Raw genomic sequence first — 22,248 nt, 5'->3', positions numbered from 1 at the left:
GGATCCGCAATCCCGGATTTATGGGGCTGCTGCTGCTCGGGAGGGCTCCTCTGCTCGGGCAGAGCCGGGAGCCCCTGCCAGCGCCTCGGCACGGCACTGGAACATCACAGGGTTTGGGATGGCACTGGAACATCACAGGGGTTTGGGGTGGCACTGGAACATCACAGGGGTTTGGGATGGCACTGGAACATCACAGGGCTTGGGATGGCACTGGAACATCACAGGGCTTGGATGGCACTGGAACATCACAGGGCTTGGCATGGCACTGGAACCATCACACCACCTTGGCATAGCAGTGGCACCACTCCCAGCACTTTGGCACGGCACTGTCACTGTTCCCAGCACCTTGGCATAGCACTGGCACCATCACACCGGCTTGGGAAGGCACTGTCCCTTCTCCCACACCTTGGGATGGCACTGGCACCCCTCCCACCCACGTGGGATGGCATTGTCACTGCTCCCATCGGTTTGGGAAGGTCCTGCCATGGTCCCCACGCCTTGCAGGGCACTGTCACCTCTCCCACCCCTTGTGGCACTGTCACCTCTCCCACCGGCTCCACCCTCATCCTCCCTGGCTCCCCCCTGCTCCCGGCCCCATCCCATGTCCCGGACACAGGGACGGGGCTCCGGGATGGCAGAGTCACCCCCGCGGGTGCCAGCCGGAGCCTGTCCCCTCCCAGCCCCTGGAATGCTGCCTAACCCCGTGAGGGTGAGCCCTGAGTGCCGCTCGTGCCCACTCATTTGTTAATTAATAGCAGCAGCCCCCCGGCCTGCACGAGGAGCCTCGGGCAGCTCCGCTCCGGCCCCGAGCCCTGCTCAGAAACCTCCCCTGGGCGAGGCTGAGCGCTGCCTCCTCCCGGGCAGCTCATTAGTGCTGCTTAATTGGGCTGCTCGGGGCCGCTCGGGGGTGCGGCAGGTGGGCACGCAGCTCTGCTCCGCTCCCTGCAGCAGCACGGACGGGATTTTCCCGGCTTTTCCCGCAGTTTGTGCGCACTCTGCAGGCTCGGGGTGATGAATCCCCGGCGGTGACAGCGGCTGGGACTCGGTGTCGGGAGAGGGGAGGTTCCAGCTGCTCTGGGAGTGCTGGGGTGGTGCCAGGAACCTCCTTGGGCTGCTCGGGGCCGCTCGGGGGTGCGGCAGGTGGGCACGCAGCTCTGCTCCGCTCCCTGCAGCAGCACGGACGGGATTTTCCCGGCTTTTCCCGCAGTTTGTGCGCACTCTGCAGGCTCGGGGTGATGAATCCCCGGCGGTGACAGCGGCTGGGACTCGGTGTCGGGAGAGGGGAGGTTCCAGCTGCTCTGGGAGTGCTGGGGTGGTGCCAGGAGCCTCCGAATCCTGGAATGGCTTGGGTGGGAAGGGAAGAAAAGCTCATCCCATCCCACCCCTGCCATGGCAGGGACACTTCCACCATCCCAGGCTGCTCCCAGCCCCAGCCTTGGGCACTGCCAGGGATCCAGGGGCAGCCACAGCTGCTCTGGGCACCCTGTGCCAGGGCCTGCCCACCCTCACAGGGAACAATTCCTAATTCCCAATATCCCATCCATCCCTGCCCTCTGGCAGTGGGAGCCACTCCCTGTGTCCTGTCCCTCCATGCCTTGTCCCCAGTCCCTCTCCAGGCCCTGGAAGGACTCTGAGCTCTCCCTGGAGCCTTCTCCTGTCCAGGTGAGCCCCCCCAGCTCTCCCAGCCCGGCTCCAGAGGGGCTCCAGCCCTGGAGCAGCTCCATGGCCTCCCCTGCATTTATTCCAGCAGCTCCATGGAATTTTTATGTTTTATCCCAGACTGGTTTGGATTGGAAGGGACCTTAAAGCCCATCCAGTGCCACCCCTGCCATGGGCAGACACACCTTCCACTGTCCCAGGCTGCTCCAGCCCCATCCCAGCTGGCCTTGGGCACTGCCAGGGGTGTGGATCCCTCTCCCTCTCCCTCTCCCTCTCCCTCTCCCTCTGGACCAGAGCTCCCTGGAACAGGGCTCCCACCCAGCACCCAGCCAGCCAGGGGTGTCTGGGATCAGCAGGACAAGAGAAGGAGAGGGTGGCTCTGACCCCACAGCTCCTGCTCCTGGGCTGGGCAGGGAGTGATGGATGGCCTGGAGAGGGAGAAGCAGGAGGAGCAGCAAGGATGGAGCTGATTTCCATCCCCCTGTGGAGCTGGCAGGAGCTGGGATGCTGCGGGTGGGGGCAGGGGTGATTTATTGATTGATTGATGTGTTTATTTATTTATTTATTTATTGCTCCCTCTCTCTGTCTCTCTCTGCACAAATCCAAAAACAAATTAAAACCAAGCCAAGAGTGGGGTCAGATCAAGGCTGGAGGAGCAGCAGGAGCCAGGGAAGGTTGGGATGGAAACCCTCCTGTGGGGCTGGCACAGGAATTGGGATGCCATCCCTGCTGTGGGGCTGGCACAGGAATTGGGATGCCATCCCTGCTGTGGGGCTGGCACAGGGAGGTTGGGATGCCATCCCTGCTGTGGGGCTGGCACAGGGATTGGGATGCCATCCCTGCTGTGGGGCTGGCACAGGGAGGCTGGGATGCAATCCCTGCTGTGGGGCTGGCACAGGGAGGTTGGGATGCCATCCCTGCTGTGGGGCTGGCACAGGGAGGTTGGGATGCCATCCCTGCTGTGGGGCTGGCACAGGGATTGGGATGCCATCCCTCCTGTTGGGGCTGGCATTTTGCTGCCCGGGATGCAAAGGTCACACAGCTGCTGCTGCTGCCTGTGCCCTCCCTGCTCCCCCTCCCGCTGGGATGAAGGTTTGGGAAGGCTTTGATCCCTAACCCTGCAGCCTCCAGGGTCTCCTCTCCCCAGCCTCTCCAGGGAAAAGCTGGAGCTGCTCAGTGCTTCTAAGGGACCCTATAAACCCATGGCATTATTTAAGCTGGAAAAGCCTCTGGGATCACCAAGTCCAGCCTCTCCTGCAGCACTGCCAAGGCCACCATGTCCCCAAGTGCCACCTCCACGCTGATTAAGTTCCCAGGATCCTGCCAATTCTGGGAACAGGACAGCTCTGTCCCTACACTGTGAGAAAAACTTCCCAGGTTGGGAATTCCAGTCCTACACCCCAAAAAGCCCCAACCCCAAAGCACCTTGGGGGCTGTAGAGGGGCAGAGGAAATCCCGGGAAGAGGCAGCCTCTATTCCAGCTGCTGGAGCCGCCCCTGGAGGCAGGGAAGGAGAGGCACTGGGGGGTGCTGCCCTGGGATCTGGGGGTGGATATCCAGAGTGGAGGATATTTTAGGTTGGTGCTGGTGGAAGATTTTCTGGCAGTCATGAGGAGCCTGGAGCAGTCCCCGCCCCTTCCCAGGAATGCTGAGAGCTCCTCCAGGGTCGGGGCTGGAGCTCTGCTCCTCTCTGGTTGTGCTAATTAATATCAGCAAGGAGGGAGAACACAGATATTAGCACTTAATGGTGATTAATGGGGCTAATAGGATTCTGTCAGGTTTGTTTGTCACCGTGGCTTCCCGAGCCTGACAAATCCAATAAAAATTCCCAAATAAAAACCAAATTGCTTTAATATTTCAGTGTTAGTGAAAACCAGCAGGGGAGAGTTTCTGCCACTGGGAATTTGTTGGAGCTCATCCCCTGCACTCCAGGGACTGGGGTTTTTTATCCATCCAAGATTCCGTGGGTGGGAGCAGAGTTTGTGTCCCTGGGGTGGGAAGGACAAGTGGCACCTGTGAACCTCTCTCCAAAATTTGCTCCTTCCTTAAAAACTGGGAAGGACAGAGACTGGATTGGGATGGGAGGGATTAAGGATCACCCCGTTCCCCACCCCTGCTCTGAATTTGGGATTGTGGGATGGTGGTGCTGGCACGGGGTGTGTGACAATCCCCCTCCCCACCCCGGAGCTCTTCCCCAGGGAAAATCGGGCTCCATTCCCTCCCAGCAAAGGGTGAGAGGGCTGGGAGCTCCCCAGCTCGGCAGGGTTACCCCGGGCTCAGGGAGGCGCTGCAGCCGAGGGCGGTGCAGGTTCCAGCGGGGACACCCCGGGAGCAGAGCATGGAACGGCGCTTCCCGAGCAATCCTGCCCCTGCTCCTGGGGGACTGGGGCACCCACAGCACGGCCAGCCCGGGGAAGGCTCCTCCCAGCGCGGAGCGAGGACACAAATCCTTCTCGCCCAAAAACCCCGGAGCCCCGAGCACCGGGAAGAGCCACAGCGGCCGCCAGCGGCCCTGGCAGGGCAGCGCCGGGATGTGCGGCACTGCCGGGAAACGGGGACACTTCCCGGGATCTGCGGCAGGAAAAACACCTGGAAACGGCGTGGGAGAGGCCGCAGCCTCCGCCGAGCCCGGGCGGGTGAAGCTCGGCCCGGAAAGGAGCGGCTCCGGCCCCGGGAGCTGCGAGGGAGAGACGGGACGGGACGGGACGCGACGGGACGGGACGGGACGGGACGGGATGGGATGGGATGGGATGGGATGGGAGAGACGGGATACAACAGAGTTGGAGATACATGGGATGGGATGGGATGGGATGGGATGGATACAACAGAGTTGGAGATAGAGTGGAAAACTCATGGGGAAAAGGATTGTCACCCAAAGGTGACAAAAAAAGCCAGGGAAACTTGAACAAATCACTGGCAGGAGACAAAGCCCTCCGTGGGCTGGGGGGCACCGGAAATCCCCATAAGTGCCCTGGGCATGGGAATGCTGATGGGAATGCTGGAAGACACACGGGATGGGGCTGGGAGAGGTGGGATGAGCTGGGAGGGATGGAGCCAGAGGAGTTCTGGGACACAAAGGATCCGGGGTGGAGGTCTGGCTCACCCCCTGCGCTGCGTGGAGGTGTGGGAGGGAGGAAGAGCCCCTCGGATGCTTCGGCTCCTCCTGAGCCGTCAGAGAGTCGCGGAATCGTTTTTAGGAGAAAATAGTTTGTAGAATCCCGGATTTTGGGAGTTGCAAGCGACCTCAAAAAGGTCATGGGCAAGGACACCTCCCACTGGACCGGGCTGCTCAGAGCCTGTGTCCTGGGTGAAGGAGGTGACATCCCCCAGGAACAAGCCGAGCTCCCAGAGCCCTGGAGCGGGGATGTCCCTGGACAGGGATGGTGTCCTGGATCAGGGATGTCCTGGATCGGGGATGTCCCTGGACAGGGATGTCCTGGATCGGGATGTCCTGGAGCGGGATGTCCCTGGATCAAGGATGTCCCGGAGCGGGATGTCCCCCATTCCCGGTGTCCCCAGGCGAGCTCCGGGCGGCCAGGACGTTCCCGGAGCAGCGGGAGGCACCGGCACGGACCCGGATCGGCGGCGCCGCTGGGAAGATCCCGCTCACCCCCCGAGCCATGAGGTCCCAGCCGAACTGGAGCGCACTGGGAGGCGATGGGACCCTCCAGGGACAGCCCGGGGGTGCCCGGGCGGGCCGAAGTGCCCCCAGCCCCGAGCTCTGCTCCAGGACATCCTGCAGGGAGCAGGAACGGTGTTCCCTGCGGGAATTCAGCCTTTCTCACAGAAACCTCTCGCTCTCCTCACCCTTCCCACTCACGGGGTGTTCAGAAGGTGACCAGGGTGACACGAGAGGTTGGATTGTCCCCTGCTGGCCCCGGAGGGACCCTCGGCCACCATCAGGTCTCCACGTGCCCCTCCAGGTGGATGTAGGAAACCAAACACCCCTCGCCGTGTCCTTTGCCTTCTGATCCCTCCAGCTCGGGATTTGTCCCCATCTTTGCAGGGCCTGGGACAGGCTGGAGCCTCACTGGGACAATTCTCCATCTGGCCTAGAGCCCTCTCGCTCTCCCTGCTGCCAGAAAGGGAATTTTTCATGAAATTTTCATTTTTCATGAAATTTTACCCAGTTTGTTTGTGCCTGTCCCTGTATCTCTCCAGCCCACCCACGGTGGGGTCGGGGCAGAGCAGACACACCCCAGTGTCCCCCCAGCAGCAGTTTGGGGTCCCCATTGTCTCCAAACGTGCCATGGGGACACCCCTCACCCTCGTTGGTGGGGGTGCTCAGGAAGGCAGGGATGGAGAAATCCCAGGGGTCCCCCGATGGCTGAGCTGGGGGGACTGGGTGGGAACGCGGCAAGGAGAGAGTTCCCTGCTCCACCCGCAGCCCTGGAACACCGGCACGAGCCAAAAAGGGGCTTGGGATGAGCCGAAAAGGGGCTGGGATGAGCCAAAAAGGGATTTGGGATGAGCCAGAAAGGGGCTGGGATGAGCCAAAAAGGGATTTGGGATGAGCCGAAAAGGGGATTGGGATGAGCCAGAAAGGGGCTTGGGATGAGCCGAAAATGGGTTTGGGATGAGCCAAAAAGGGGCTTGGGATGAGCCCAAGAGGGAGCTGGCACGCGAGAGAAGCAGCTGTCCCTCGGCAGGGCCCCTCTGCTCGCACAGGTGACGCTGGGTCTCCTTGGTGACGGATTAGGGGATTAGAGGGCTCAGGTGAGCCCTCCCTCCGCACGCGATCCGGGACTCCGGGCACAATTCCTGCCCGGCCCGCTCTGGGAAGGCTCCGAGCCCAGGAGGGAGCAGGCACCGCTGGGGGGAAGGGTTTGTCCGAGTGCTGGGGGCACCTCCGGGGTCAGATCCTGGTGCTGAAAAGCTTTGGGGTGTCCCTGCCCTTCCCCGCCTCCAGGGAGAGGAGAGAAATTCTGGGAGGGGGAAAAAAGGAGTTTTACCCTGGGACGGTGAGTGGTGTGGAGGAGGGCTGGGATTTGGGATCCCTCTGCCCGGGGTGGGTCAGCTCGGGAGCTGCAGGTGGCTGAGGCCCCTCCAGGAGGCAGGGAAGGGCCTGGATGTGGATGTTCCCTGTCCCGGCTCCCACTGCTGCCTCTGCACGGGGATGGAGCAGGGAGCAGGACAGGGCGGGGATACAGAGTGGAAAAATCATCGGGAAAAGGAGAATTCCTCCCAAAGGTGACAAAAAACCTCAGGAAAACTTGAACAGATCACTGGCAGGAGACAAAGCCCTCCACGGGCTGGGGGCACCGAAAATCCCCACGAGAGGGAGAGTCTGCCCTGGGGATGGGAATGCCGGGTGTCCCCAGGGAATGGGAATGCTGGGTGTCCCCAAGGAATTGGAATGCTGTGTCCCCATGGAATGCTGGGTGTCCCCAAGGGATGGCAATGTCGAGTGTCCCCATGGAATGGGAATGCTGGGTGTCCCCAAGGAATGCCGGGTGTCCCCAAGGGATGGGAATGCTGGGTGTCCCCAAGGGATGGCAATGTCGAGTGTCCCCATGGAATGGGAATGCTGTGTCCCCATGGATTGGGAATGCTGTGTCCCATGGAATGGGAATGCCGGGTGTCCCAAGGAACAGGAGTGCCGGGTGTCCCAAGGAACAGGAGTGCAGGGTGTCCCCATGGAATGGGAATGCCGGGTGTCCCAAGGAACAGGCGTGCCGGGTGTCCCAAGGAACAGGAGTGCCGGGTGTCCCAAGGAACAGGAGTGCAGGGTGTCCCCATGGAATGGGAATGCCGGGTGTCCCAAGGAACCGGCGTGCCGGGTGTCCCGGTGGCCGGAGCTCTCCGGCCGCGCTGTTTGCCCGGTGTTATTCGAGCATTCATCTTGTTCAAGCACCACTTCAGCGCCGCAGGACGGGCGCTATCTCGCAGAAAAGAACCGAGAGCCTTCCTTCCCCGTGCCGCACTTTCCCCCGGGCCTGGATTATCCCAAATAAACACTCACTTTGGGTAATCGTTAACTTTAATGGCCCGGCTGCAGCGGGGCTCGGGGGTTGATAGTCCTCGGGGTGCGGGAGATAAGGGCAGGGTTTGAAGGGCAGCGCTCGTGGCCGCTGTCACGGGAACATTCTGTGCCAGCTTCCCCAAAATTCACCTGCTGGAGCTCTGCCCGGGGTTTTTGGGAGCCAGGACCGCAGCCCGGGGGTGGCTCTGCCGCAGCCACCCGCGTGTCCCGGGCCACAATGCTGTGCCGAGCCCCGGGGACACCGCAGGACCCGCCCGGCCGCTCCTTCCCGCTGTCATTGTGTTTTCCCGAGTCAATGGATAACTTTACAGCCCGGGCCGAGGGCACATCAAACAGCACAGCCCACATCTGCCCGCGGACATGTCGGGACAGTAAAGTTCAATATTAAAGCCACCCTCAAAGTCACTGCCAGGCCGGAGGGGCACCTCCAGGGCCCTTCCAGATCCCCAGGGCAGCTGGGCTGGGTTTTTGCCCCTGCGTCCCAGCAGACCGTGGGCACAGGGTGGCACTGAGCAGGACCTTGGCTGTCCCGTGGGATCTTCCAGCTTCTCCCTCTGGAATCACCCGGGGAGCAGAGGAAGGACAGAGCCTCCCCCCATCCCCATGCTCCTTCCATGTTTTCCAGGTCCTGGACACGGCGTGGTGACATCAGCATCACTCCCTTCTGAATTCCAAGCAGAAAGCCGGGAGGAGTCTCCCGTTGGTGCTGTCACCTCCTGGCCGTGCCCTGTGAGCCTCCTCCAGGCTCCCCCCAGGATTTTACCCCTCCCTCTCCCTCCTGCTTCCCTTGCTGTCCTTGACCAGCGGGATCGCGGCGTTCCTGGAGCTCCAACAGGAACAGTCTGTGCATCGGGCCAGCTTTTACAGCCCCGGCCTCACCATCGGCACAGACACGGCCGGGAAGGGACGGTGACAGGGGGACACTGCGGGGAGGAGAGCCAGGGGTGGGAAAGGGAGCAGGGCTTTTTGGGATCCTGCTCTGCCGAGACCCCTCTGAGGGGTGAGCCTGAACTTCCATCTGAGCCCTGTCCCAGGTCCAGCACTGCTCAGAGGACGTTCCAGGGAGGAGCTGGCCCAGAGGGACCTCAGCCAGGTGACACCTCTGCAGTGGGGCCCTCTCTGGGGTTTCCCCACTTTGGGAGGACACATCAGGTTCTCAAGCAAACCCTCAAACCTCGCTGACATCCCCAGTATTCACTGTCCTGGTGACTTCATCAGGAACAGCCCAGTGGCACAGCCGTGTCCCCAAGGACAGGAGGGGTCATGGAGTGTTCAGGTGGCTTGTCCCTGGCTTGTCCCTCTCCTGGCTCTGCTCCAGCTCCTTCCAGGATCTGTGGATGCCCCATTTCCCTTCTCAGGATAAAGAATGGGAGCACATAAGAGTGAGGGGATCAAAAACAAGGGTTGTGCCCCCCCACCCCTTTACTGGCACCGGGACACAGACAACTCCAGGCTCACATCATCCATGGACCCTTCCCTGCCTGCAGATCCATTTCTCCAATAAAAAAGCTTTATTCCCCCAATAAAAAAGCTTTATCCCCCATTTCCTCACACTGGGAAAGGCAGGGCATGAAGGCAAGAAAAGCTCTTGGAGCAGGAAGGACCAGAAGCCAGACCAGGTCTGCAGGTGATAAAATTTTATTACAAAATAGGAGATGGATCAATATTCCTGGAAAAGAAATCTTCCCCCATTTTCCAGGTCCCAATTTCTTCCCCATTGTGTTCATGTTGGATAATAAAGGATCACCTGGGAGAACCCACGAGGTCACACAGCACTTTTGGCCTATTTACAGCGATTTCTCCCCGTTATCAAACAGAGATGAGGCACCCACATTCCAGCGTTTGATCCACTCCTTGCAAAGGGGTGGACGTTTCCAAAATGTCCCAGGGGTCTGGGGATGGAGGGACCTTCATTTGTCACGAGTGTCACGTGGCTCCAGCAGCACCACTCCCCTTTCCCCAGATTTCTCCCCAAAAACAGCTGCCCTTGGCCACTAATACAAACCCAGAGCTCTGTCCACAGAAAAATAATAAAAGCTGAGGATTTGCTGTGGTTTTCATTTTTAAAAACAAAATATTGTTGCATAGAGAAGCATTTGCATGTGAGGAGATTGCATACAGAGCAGCGGGTGGGTGCTAAAACACTTCTGCCCCTCATCAGATAAAAGAAAAAAATATATATATATTTATATATTTACACACACAGAGTCCAGGGGAGGACAAGCAGAGGTTGTAGGGAAAAAGATTCCCAAGATTAGCAGGAAAATTATGTCCAATTCCCCTCGGATTTCAAGCTGCCTGTTGGTGGTTTGGCTTTGTACTGGGTTTTAGCAAATTTCTTTTGGGTTCCATCAGCATCACAGGGTGGGGGAAAAGGGGAATTAGGGATGGGAAAAGGAGGTTTCCTTCTCCAAAGGCAGAGGGGGGTGAAGAGACCCTCTGAGAGGGCCATGGGTGGGGCTGATGGTGACACACGTGGGGACCCTGTGCCTCGGGGTTTGGCTCCTGCACTGGGGAGGTCCAACCACAAGAGACACCCCAAAAAACCACCTTGGACTGTGGAGGTTGGTGCTGAGGGCTGCAAAACTGTTCCCACTGCTGGAAAAGCCATCCAACAATTCCATGGCCCTTCCCCCTGCATTCCCACCCTCCCTGGCTGAGGACCCACAGGGAGGAGTCACTGCAGAGCTGGACCAGCGTCCGTCCCAAAGCCAACAGCACAGCACGGACCCCAAATCCCTCCTGCCCTCCTCTGCTGTCAAACAGACCCACGGCACTGGTTCTGTTTATCCAAGGAAAAGGCCAAGCAGGAACCCAGCAGTGGCTCTGGCAACAGCAGAGAGGAATGGCCTCCAAATTCCAGCTGACCATGCCATGGTCCAGCCTGGCCCCTCATCCCACACATCAACCTGTGAGTCACCCCAGTTTATCCAAGGAGAAACAAGAGAGGAGGGTGTGGGACACATCAGTGTTCTGCTGGACACAGCAGACCCATTATTTGGTCCTGATTCATTTACAAAGCTCACAGCTGGTCTTGGAACTGGCTCTTCTTGTGCCCAAATTTAACCCCCGGAAGGCTTTGGAGAATGGGGATGTGCATCCCACGGGATGGGGGAAGGAGCTTGGGGAGCCAGAGGAGGTGAACCTGTGAGGTAGTCATGTGATTCCACTCTGAACAGCAGGATTTATTGGAATTTGTTTCCAAGATGCTTTTTTCCCTGGGTGTAGGTTTTTTCCCCATCTGATGGAATGGCAACAGCACAGGCCTGGTGGGACCAGCAGCCACCGAGTCCTTGTGAGACTCTGGAGAAGGGCACTGCTGGTGGATTCTGGGACACCAGAGCTTCAGCAGTGGCTCTTATGCTGTCCCCCGGGTGGCTTCAAACCCACGCTGGTCCTCCCAGAGACACCTGGAGTCCAAATTCCTCTTGGAAGCAGAAATGCTAAGGACACAACCACAAAAACCTGGCAGGCAGGGCAGGTGCTTGCAGTGCCAAGCTGGCTGCCAGGAATGGGCTCAGTGGGACACAGGTGACGCTTTTGTCACCTGCTTTTGTGCTGCCCCTTGTTTGAAGGGTGAGTTTGTCACAGGTCAGTTCTTCTGTGCCCCCACAGAGACTGGGATTGTCACTGCCAACAGTCCTGGGCACGGCCCCTGTTCTGGCACAGCACTGGTGCCACATCCATGGTCACACCATGGGGGACAGGGTCACATCCATGGCCATGCCATGACGCTTTTGTCACCTGCTTTTGTGCTGCCCCTTGTTTGAAGGGTGAGTTTGTCACAGGTCAGTTCTTCTGTGCCCCCACAGAGACTGGGATTGTCACTGCCAACAGTCCTGGGCACGGCCCCTGTTCTGGCACAGCACTGGTGCCACATCCATGGTCACACCATGGGGGACAGGGTCACATCCATGGCCATGCCATGGGGGACAGGGTCACATCCATGGTCACACCCTGGAACCAGTGCCACATCCATGGTCATACCATAGGGACAGTGTCACATCCATGGTCACACCATGGGACAAAGTGCCACGTCCATGGTCACACCATGGGGGACAGTGTCACATCCATGGCCATGCCATGGGACAGGTGCCACATCCATGGTCACACCATGGGGGACAGGGTCACATCCATGGTCACACCATGGGGACAGTGTCACACCCATGGTCACTCCATGGGACAAGGTGCCATGTCCATGGTCACACAGTGTCACATCCATGGCTATGCCACGGGACTGTCCAAGAGAGTCCAAGTGAGAGCTGTCACAGCCAAACTGTCACATCCTCCTGGGCCTCACTAAAAGGGCAAAACCCATCCCAAAGGGCTTGAGACACGAAGTCGCTCCTGAGTGACAAATAAATCGCAGGACTGCCAGAAGAAAGCCCTTGGGCATCCAAGCACCCCAGTGCCACCAGGAGCCTCGTCAGGAGCTCAGTCTGCAATCAGGGCTCGTTTGAGGTGAGCTGGGTGGGTTCCAGTCTCTGGTAAAACCAGACAATGTCAGGCTGGGCTGGCAGGGCTCTCCTGCCGCCTCGGCGACGGCGGCACGGGGTCGTTCCTATGTACACGTCCTTCCCTGGGAGAAGGGAAGAGTTTGAGCTGCTCTTGGAGAACGGGGAAGGGAGGCAGCTCCTAATTCTGGTGCCTCTTCATGTGCAGGGCCAGGTGGTCGGAGCGGGAGAAGCAGCGGCCGCACGCCAGGCACTTGAAGGGCTTGGCCCCCGTGTGCTTGCGGTAGTGCCGCGTCAGCTCGTCCGAGCGGGCGAAGCGCCAGTCGCAGCCTTCCCACGTGCACTTGTAGGGCTTCTCACCTGCCCGGGGGACAGCACAGGTCACACGCGTGTGCCCAGCCCCCCAAAAACCCCCCTGGCCTCTGGAGATGCCCCCCGTCAGTGGCACTGCCGGGGCTCCCCAGTGCGCACAGCCCAGGGCCGCTGAGGGAGTGCGAGTGCACCACACAGGTCTTGTCCCTCCTCAGCCCCTGCCCAGCCTCCCAAAAACACCCCCGAGCCTCTGGGAGACACCCAACTTCCTTGGCACTGCCAGGGCTCCCCAGGGCACACAGCCCAGCGCCACCAAGGGACTGAGCTGCACCAACCACGTCCTGCCCCTCTTTGCCTTCTGGTGCTCTTCAAGTTCCTGCTGGATTTTGGAGCATTTCTGGCTAAAAACAACTTGTAAATTAGGTTGGATTTTTTAAAATAAAAACCCAGAAATTCCTAAGGAAGCTATGAGTGGTGGGAAGCACCAGGAGGAAGACTGGGCTCCAAATCTAAATTTCAATCCGAAAAATCTAAATTTTTTTGAAACCGCCATCCAATGTTGGTGGCCAGCCAATTCCTGGAAATGCTCAAGGCCAGGCTGGATGGGATTTGAAGCAACCTGCTCCAGTGAAAGATGTCCCCAAAGGATCAGACAGCCTTTAAAGACCCCTCCCAAAGCCAAACAATTCCAGGATTCCATGACCTAATGCTCCACACCTCCGAGTTCCCCTGCCAGCAGCTCTGTACACAACCTATTGTGTTTCCCTCAGCGCATTCAGGTGATGTCATCCCCGTGCCCTCTCCCCCCCCTCCCAAACACACCCATTCCCAACCGAAATCCATTCAACCGGGCACCTTCGCAGCCAGCTGGGAACTGGGCTGCAAAAGCCGAGGGCCGCTTCCAGCCGGGCCCCGGGGCTGAGCCCTGCCTGCAGCCCTGTCCCCACGCAGGGCGTGGTGCTCTCAAATATTAGTGCTGCTCTTAACAGCCTGAACAGGCAGGCAGAGTTCAGGGAATGTGCTGACATTCCCGACCTCAAATATTTACCCTTCCCGGGGCCAACTGCGGGGCGCAGCGGCGCGGCGGGAGCGCACGTCCGCACGCAGCACGCGTGCACGGGCATGTGTGCCCTGCCCTGCCGTGCTTCCAGGGATTCCTTCCTCCCCAGGCTTCCAGGGAGCCCTTCCCAGCTTCCAGGGAGCCCTTCCTCCCATAGGCTGCTCCAGGGAACCAGGGAATCCTGGAACAGCTCAGCTTGGAAAAGACCGCAAAGCCCTTCGTGTTCCACCCTGCCCAGACCAGCTTCCACCGACTTCCAGGGATTCCTACATCAGTGTCTAGGGATTCCTTCCTCTCCTTGCTCCCAGGGAGCCCTTCCTCCCACAGGCTGCTCCACAGAGCCAGGGAATCCTGGAATGCCTTGTCTTGGAAGGGACCTTAAAGCCCATCTTCCCCAGACCAGGTTCTGCTAGACCACGTTCCACCTTCCACTAGATCCAAGTCCTATCCAACCTGGCCTTGAACAATTCCAGGTCTGGGAATGCCACATTTGGCCAGGGAAGTGAAATCAGCCACAGCAAGGTCTCCAGTGCCTTGCCTGCAGTAAAACACAAAAACATGGATACAGGGACCTAGAGGAGGCAGAGCAGCACGAGCACATCCTGCTCCTCCAAAACCCCTGGATGCTGCTCCATGGGAAAGGGAGAGGGATTTTTATGGCTCAGGTAAACACAGCACTTGCAGAGGATTTACAAGGAGTTGCTGGGGGTTTTATGGGACTTGGGACATACCAAGACAAAGGTAGGATTTTCCCAAAGGCAGGATTTGCCCAAAGTTAGGATTTGTGCCAAGGTAGGATTTTCCCAAAGGCAGGATTTGCCCAAAGTTAGGATTTTCCCAAAACCAGGTTTTTCCTGAAGGCAGGATTTGCCCAAGACAGGATTTTCCCAAAAGAGGGATTTTCCCAAAGGCAAGATTTTCCCAAAGTTAGGATTTGCCCCAAGGTAGGATTTTCCCAAAAGCAGGATTCTCCCAAAGGTAGGATTTTTCCAAAAGCAGGATTTTCCCCAAGGCAGGATTTGCCCCTTGCAGCCCAGACCTTGTCCCCTCCAGGGCTGGATCAAGCCCACCGAAGCCCTTTGCTTCCAAACAATGCCAGGTGGATGTCCAGGACAGAAACCCAAGGTCTCCCATTGTCCCGGCTTTCCCATTGTCCCGGAGCTGGCTGCCTCTCCCAGGACAGCACGGCAGGGCGGGCTCAAACAAAGGATCCGAGGTGGCATTCCCGCCCGGTGGTTTATGTTTAACCTCACAATGGCACCCAGGAAATGAATGGTGGCTCCAGCAGAGGAAAACAGCGGGCCATGGCAACGGAAACCACAAGGAAAGGGCTCCCACAGCAGGCAGGGAATGGGAGAAGGGACATTTTTAACTCTTTGGGTGATGGAGCTGAGGCAGGATTTGAGGTGAGCCCTTGCTCTTGCAGGTCTGGTGAGGACCTCAGCAAGGATAAGGCCGCCAAAGCAAAACACGAGGCTTAAAAACATTGGATGCAGAGATCCTGGGCCAGGACTGGAAGATGGCTCTGGATTGGATTCCTTCCTTTTTATTCATCCCACACCACCACCACCAGGGTCCTGACACCTTCCCTCACCTCTCCACCCTTCCTTCTAACAGCTGGGGAAGGAAAGGAGGCAAAGCCACTTGGATTTCCTGCCTGATTACTGGGAAACCTGGAGAAACCACTGAGTTTTCCTGGGTACGTCTTTATATGTGATAGGTAAGGAGGTGCCCAACTCATGGATCCTGTCCTGGGCACAGAGCTCCCAACAGAAGGGACAAGAGACATTTAATTTCATTTTAAAGCCTTGATTCCAGACTGTGATAAACCCCTATCAGCACCCAGCTCTGGGGCGACATCCTTCCTGTTCCTTTTTTTCCACCCCTTCCGTGCTGTTTTCCAGCCCCCTCGTGCCCAGCCCCTGCCAAAGAAACACTGTGGCTCACGCACAAGGCAAAATTCTTTGTTTGAAGGGCTGATAAGGGGAGGAAGGAGCGGAGCCAAGAGCAAGAAGCAATTCCCAGCCACAGAACGGGGTTTGGTCGTTGTTCATAAAAAAGAGAAGTGAACTCTGGGCCTGGCTTAATTGCTCTCAGTAAAGATCAGCCCTCCTATAAAAGAGATTTATGAGGGCACTGATGGTTCCTGGACTACCTGGGGATCTGATAATGTTTCAGGTATAATAAATGCTTTAATGAGGGCGCCGGGGTTGAATGCAGAGTGTCACGGAGCTGGGATCAGCCCAGGGGAGCTGTGCTGGGGCTGCTGCGAGCTGGGCTCCCTGTGGCACCCTCAGCATGGACTGGAAGCCCTTCCCTGTGGGATTCAGAGGGAGTGGAACTCAGGGAGACACGAGGGGTTCCTCCCTCTGCCTGGGAGCCCTGGGGTGGGGGTCTGACACAGAAGAGATGCCCTGGTCTCCTCAGAGATCCTAAATATGCAGCACGGGCCCTATGCAGCCTTCCTGTGGGATCAGCAGGATCAGCCCCAGGTAGGATTTGGGACATCTCAAGGGAAGAGCTCTATGCAGCACGGGCCCTATGCAGCCTTCCTGTGGGATCAGCAGGATCAGCCCCAGGTAGGATTTGGGAAGAGGGAAGAGTGACAAAAAAATTAAAGAATCAAAGAACAGATCAGGCTGGGAGGGACCTCAAAGCCCATCTTGCACCACGGTAACTTCCACCATCCCAGCCCCAGTGTCCAGCCTGGCCTTGGGCACTGCCAGGGATCCAGGGGCAGCCACAGCTGCTCTGGGCACCTGTGCCAGGGCTGCCCACCTCACAGCCAGGAATTCCTTCCCAATATCCCATCTAACCTTGCCCTTTTTGGGGGGCTTTGGTACCTTAGGCTGGCAGCATTTCCTGGAGCTGCTCTTACCTGTGTGAGTCCTCTGATGTGCCTTCAGGTGGGAGCTCTTGGTGTAAACCTTTGAGCAACCTGCAAGGACAGAAAAAAACACAATTTCCCTGTGAGAAAGGGGCCCTTGCTCAAACAAACTCAGATTTGAGGGGAGGGACAGAGCTGGGCCATGCAAACAAGCCTGGCTTGGGCTCAGCACTAAGGAGTGTCTGCTCTCAGGCAGAGAGACTTTAACACCTTCTCCTGCCACCCATGGGAACTGTGCTGGGAATCAGGCGGGGGGACAGTCAAGCACAGAGGTTTCAGCCCCCCTTCCACCAGCAGGATGAAAAGACCTGATTGCCTCACGATTCTGGCTCTGTTCTGCCCTGTCTCACTGCTGACACGACTTTGCAAGGCTGGGTTTTGTAACAGCCCTGGCCCAGCAGACGTGGTACCAGTGTTCCAGGAAGCAGGAAACAGCCAGGGACAGTCACAACTTGGCTTCCAGGTCCCAGAGCAGAGCCAGCGGGAAGTGTTTTCACAAGACCAGCATGAACAGGTTTCATCAAAGACAGGGTTTAACAGAAACACCGTGACTGGGGAACAGTTCCAACAGCAGGTATCTCAAAAGGAATCCGTTTAACTCCTCTGAAGTTTAACTTGGATAAAGCTTAAGGAAGCCTCTGCTGCCCTTTGTGGCCCTGCTGCTTTGTGTTTTGATGAGGACATTCAAATACGAATTTGCATTTTTATGACCTGCACAAGCAGCGTGGGGATATTTTTCATCCCAGTGCTTCCACCCAGCCCAGAGGAGCCTCCTGCTCAGGATCAGCCCTCGGTCCTGTCCTGCTCAGCTGGGGCAGGAGCTGCTTTTCCCCTCCTTGGCAGGAGGGACAAGGGGTGGGGGCCCCATTCAGTTTTGCTTCTGGGGCTCTGAAGCTTTGGCAGCCCCTCACATCTGGGAGAGAGATCACAGAATGAATGAATGGTTTAGGTGGGAAGGGAGCTCAAAGCTCTTCCCATCCCATGGCAGGGACACCTCCCACTGTCCCAGGCTGCTCCCAGCCCCAGTGTCCAGCCTGGCCTTGGGCACTGCCAGGGATCCAGGGGCAGCCACAGCTGCTCTGGGCACCTGTGCCAGGGCCTGTCCACCCTCCCAGGGAACAATTCCTAATTCCCAATATCCCATCCATCCCTGCCCTCTGGCAGTGGGAGCCATTCCCTGTGTCCTGTCCCTCCATGCCTTGTCCCGGGTCATTCTCCAGCTCTTCTGGAGCCCCTTTAGACCCTGGAAGGTTCTGGATGGGGCTTTACCAACAGGTCTCCCATGGTCACCTGGTTCCAGGTGTGCAGTCTCCAAGCCCCCCTCACTTCCTCACAGAGACCAGGTTGGTGAGATTCGCTCACCATTATTCCTGACTAGAGTCACCTCCAGCTGAACCTTTGAGGGAGGGATCACATGGACACCTGCTCCATCTCTGCATGTACAGACCCAGGATTTATTCAGCAAAGACTGGGGGATTTTTTTTTTCACCACAGACCAAAATCCTCCTAAAAGCAACTTTGCCTTGGTGCAGATCCTGCAGGATGAGCCTCTGAGCAATCAGGCACAAGGGGTGTGTCTCAGGTCTAATTCCATCTTTCATGTCCTCACCATGACCAGCAGAAGGTAAAAAGTTCAGCACAAGCCATCAACCACTGGCAGCTTGTGGCTCAGAAAGTCCCTGATCCACAGGGTGCCACAGAGTGGGAAGGTGCAAGCACAGAAAGATCTCTCTCAACATCCCTGTCCTTATGCAGCTCCTGCCATCATGGCTGGGGACAGGATCTGGAGCAGGCACACCTCTGGGCTGGCCTCCAGCCACTGCCATGCCAGGGAAAGGGTCAGTGACTCTCACTGAGGCAGTTAGGAAGTGACTTTTGTCACTCACACACCCCTGGAAAGCTGTTTGCTAACCCACAGCTGGCCAGCCCTGAGGATCAGCCCGGCAAGTGGGAGGTGTGTCCTGGCCTGGGAGTGGCTCTCACTGGCATCTCTCAATGGGATTTGCTTCGCTGGTGTGTGCCATGGAATCCCAGACTGGTTTGGGTTGGAAGAAAAGCTCATCCAAGCTCCACCCCTGCCATGGCAGGGACACCTTCCCCTGTCCCAGGGTATCCAAGCCCCAGTGTCCAGCCTGGCCTTGGACACTGCCAGGGATCCAGGGGCAGCCACAGCTGCTCTGGGCCAATCCGCAGCTTGAGGGCTTGGAGCAAACTGGGACAGGAAGGTGTCCCTGTCCATGGGAGGGGTGGGATGACATGGCCTTTAAACATCCCTTCCAAGCCAAAGCACTCCATGAATGCCCTTGCACGGCTCCTGCTGCAGCACATGGAGCCATGGAAGGATGCACAGGGATCTTCAGTTCCTTGGCTCTTTGGAAGGTCAGAACTCTCAGAGAGAGTCCAGCAGGGCTCCTGGTGGGAATTCCTTGCTGGTTTTCCACCCACTGTGAGAGAGAAGGAAAGAAAGGCTCAGTGGGAATGGCAAAGTGGCTTCATGTGGATGCTCGGGCTTGGGAAGGACCAGAGCAAAGCAAGAGCTCAGGAGCAGATTCCCAAGTGCAGATTCCCAGGAGCAGATTCCCAGGAGCCCCCCTGCCTTAGGAGCTCTCCACCTTGCAGAGTCACTTTTGCCAGTGTGCAAAGGAGAGGGAAGGGGACAAAACAGGAACCACACCATGCTGGTGGGATCAACCTCTTCTACTCCCTCCCACTTCCTTGGGGCTCCATCCACAGCTGCACCCCAAAAGGATCTCAGATTATCCTCCCTGGAGGCTCCTACCCATCCTCAGGGTGCCAAGAGACCCCCGAAGTCCCCCGTGAGCACACCTGGGTAGTCACAGTGGTGGATCCTCCTCTTCTCCAGCTCGGGGTTGTTGCGCCGGTTGTACTTGGGGGGCTGCATCACAACGTGGCCCTGGGAGAGGCCCCCGACGCCCGTGGGCCCCGGGGGCATCTGGGACGACTGGACCAGCTTCAGTCCAAAAGTGGCTTCGTAGGACGGCGGCGGAGAGATGGTGTTGATGAGCTCGGGCTGGTTCTCGGGGCTGCCAGGCTGCGAGTTGGGGGGCGAGGGGGGCAGAGTGACCCCCGGGGCGGGGTAGAACTGCCCGGAGATGTTCCCAAAGCTCCCCTGTCCCTGGGCCACGTGTGGGTACTGCTTGAGGGGCCCTGCTGGCTGCACGGCTCTGTGTGCCACGCTGGCCACGGAGCCCGTGGACATGGTGACGCCGCTGAGGCAGCTGATGGCCGTGGTGCTGCTGGAGGAGGACGCCAGGGTGGGAATGTCGGCGCTGGCGGCGCCCAGGGGCAGCTGGAAGAGCTGGGATTGCTGCGGGTGGGCCGACAGCGGGATCTCCGCCGGCATCTCCTGCTTGATGAAGATGTTGTTGACCGCCACCGACTGGGGCATGCTGAACACGCTGGTGAAGTCGGGCAGGGTCTGCGTGGGGCCCGAGGAGGACGAGCAGGGCTGCGAGAAGCCGGTGCCGGGCTCGGATTTGATCTGCGGGAAGGGGGCCATGGGCTTGGGGGGCCGGTAGAGCCCCGTGCGCAGGTGGGTGGTGTCGGGCAGGATGACGTTGATGTTCACGCTGTAGGGCGCCGAGCTGGGCTTCTCCGTGGAGAAGAACTCGTCCACCACCGAGGCGCTCTCCCGGCGGTACTTCTTGTCCGGGAGCAGCGGCACGGGCGGCACCTCGCTGGACAGGTACTTGTCCATCTCTGAGCGTGCCTGCGGCAGAAACACGGACACGGGAGCTGGGACAGCTGACCTTGACAGCCAGCGGGGGAGGCCAATGTCCAGCGGGCATTTGAGCGAGCAGGAAGTGGAGGAGCAGTGGTGACGGCCCAGGAACCTGAGCTGAGGTGATTTAGCTCCGGCTCTGACTCACCCAGACTCCCCACGGCTGAATCAGCATCCTCTGCCCCACTTCCCCCCTCCCTATCTCCCTGATAACACATGGCAGCCAGGAGAGGATGCAGATAGGACAGAAATCAAACTGATAAAGGGAAGCAAGCTTTGGGTACAAAGCTTTGGCCACGCAAGCAGAAGGAGTGAGCACAAGGAATGGGATGAATGCAGCCAGGATCACACCTCAGGCACGTTGGATCTGCAGCCCACCCTGGACATGCTGGCTTTGGTCTCCTTTTAACTCAGCAGCCTGAGGAGCATTTTATTCTGGGACAGTCTCTTTAATGAACTGAGGAATTCTAGGACAATATCTTTAATTAATTGGGAATAATTCAGGCCTAGAAATCTAAGTGATGTTGCCACTAATTCAGTGTGTTCTGAGCCTGAAATGGGAACAGTTCCTGCCTTCCTGCCTCACCTGGGCAGTGACTCAGCCTGGCCTAACCTTTGTGTTAGTTCTGGTTTTACAGAGCTGTTTTTACAAGCTCCAAGCTCCCAGAATCTCTGGCTCTGGCTCCTTCCCCTCCTGGTTCCTGCCTGCTGGGGCATCCCACTGGATCCAGGCCCAACAATCCAGCACCCTGATGGAGCAATCCTCGAGGAAATGCATCTCCTGGCGCTGGGTGACTCAGGTTCTGCTCGCTGTGGTTGCAGATCCCAGCACTAAAGCTCTCGTGCAGAGCTCCAGCCCTTCATTGCACGGCTCCCCAAGTGTCAAAGCCCTCATTCCCATGGAGAGCAGCTGGAAAAGGCCCAGGTTTCCCTGGCAGAGCCCGGAGCGCACTCCAGGAGCGGGAGCTGAGCTCAGCCCACGCCCTGAGCCGAGGTTTCCAGCCCTGAACTGTGTCACCACAGTGCCATGGGCCAAAGTCAGCCCTGCTGCCACCTCAGGGCTCTTAACAAAGCTGGGTGGGAGCCAAGAGATTTCCTTGCCCTTTCCAGGGAAAGGATCACAGAGCTTCCAGCTCATTCAGAGCCTTTGCACCTCTGGGAGCCGTGCTGGCAACACATGGCTGAGCTGGCTGTCACCCAGGCACGGGGACAGCCACAAATCCAGCCTGGGCCACTCAGGAAGGAGCTCTGGAGGCCGGGCTGGGAAGGGCCGTGCTGGGGCTGCTGTGTGTACACAGCCTGCTGGGAACCCTGCACAACCAGGGAATTGTCACGTGTGGGAAACACCCCTAAGGGCATCAGCCATGACATGACCTCCTGAAACGTGGTGGTGCTGCAAGTTCCTGTCCTGGTTAAAGGAAGCCCAAAAGCCCCTCTGGAGAAGGAAACCCGGCTCAGGCAGAGCCTAAAGCTGCTTGTGGCCTCATGGGATATCCCAAGTTGGAAGGGATCCACAAGGATCCAGTCCAGCCCCTGGTCCTGCACAGGGCACCCCAACACCCTCACCCCGATTGAGCAAACATTCCTGGAGCTGCATTCCCTAGGGGGCCTGGTCGGTGTCCAGCACCCTTGGATAAGGAGCCTTTCCCTGATCTCCACCCTGGCACAGCTCTAGCCATTCCCTGGGCCCTGTCCCCGGTGTCCGCTCTCCCTCTGTACCCCGAGGCATCAGCAGGGAAGGGAAGGCACTCGGAGAGCTGCAGCTTCACTCCATCCGTGCAGAGCTCCAACCCCTCTGCTCCCGGCTGGGCGGGTTCCTCCCTCGGGAGAGCCACGGCTCAGCCTTGGAGCCCAGCCCTGGGCACTCCTGGCACCCGGGCTGGCACGGGCCACGTTCCCTTGGGAATCAGCTCGCCCCGGGCAGCTCGGGATGCCGCACATTCCTGAGCCATGATCGGCCCCACTTGGCAGGAGCAGGGGCAGGGCAGTGCTGGGTGCCTTTTCCTTCACACTTCCCTTATCTCTGGCATTTCACTTTCTCACCTCCAGTTCCCAAGGGAAGGTCCTTCTGCCCCAGGGGACCAGGCAGGAGAGAAATGGGGAAAGGTGTGGAGCTCAGAGGGCCTTTCCAAACTAAAGAATCCATGGAAGA

The 22,248-nt window shown here is 58.4% G+C and overlaps 1 protein-coding gene across 3 annotated transcripts in view; it reads right to left on the bottom strand.

The window, feature by feature from the left end:
- Positions 1-9,292: 9,292 nt before the first annotated feature.
- Positions 9,293-22,248, bottom strand: part of LOC120512686 (Krueppel-like factor 5) — a 29,242-nt gene continuing 16,286 nt past the window's right edge. For 2 of the 3 annotated variants that reach the window (XM_039731267.1, XM_039731266.1), the window contains exons 3-6: positions 19,181-20,084; positions 16,346-16,405; positions 11,386-12,455; positions 9,293-11,188 (exon numbers count right to left, since the gene is read on the bottom strand). In XM_039731267.1, the coding sequence (XP_039587201.1) occupies positions 12,277-12,455; positions 16,346-16,405; positions 19,181-20,084 (1,143 nt within the window). In that variant the 3' untranslated portion in view covers positions 9,293-11,188; positions 11,386-12,276. Of the gene's footprint in view, positions 11,189-11,385; positions 12,456-16,345; positions 16,406-19,180; positions 20,085-22,248 lie in introns of those variants that run through there. The other variant, XM_039731265.1, reaches the window with a different exon arrangement.

This window comes from Passer montanus, unplaced genomic scaffold (genome assembly GCF_014805655.1).
Source record: "Passer montanus isolate IOZ18808 unplaced genomic scaffold, ASM1480565v1 scaffold76, whole genome shotgun sequence".
Taxonomy (NCBI): domain Eukaryota; kingdom Metazoa; phylum Chordata; class Aves; order Passeriformes; family Passeridae; genus Passer; species Passer montanus.
This window is presented reverse-complemented; position numbering and strand designations above follow the sequence as displayed.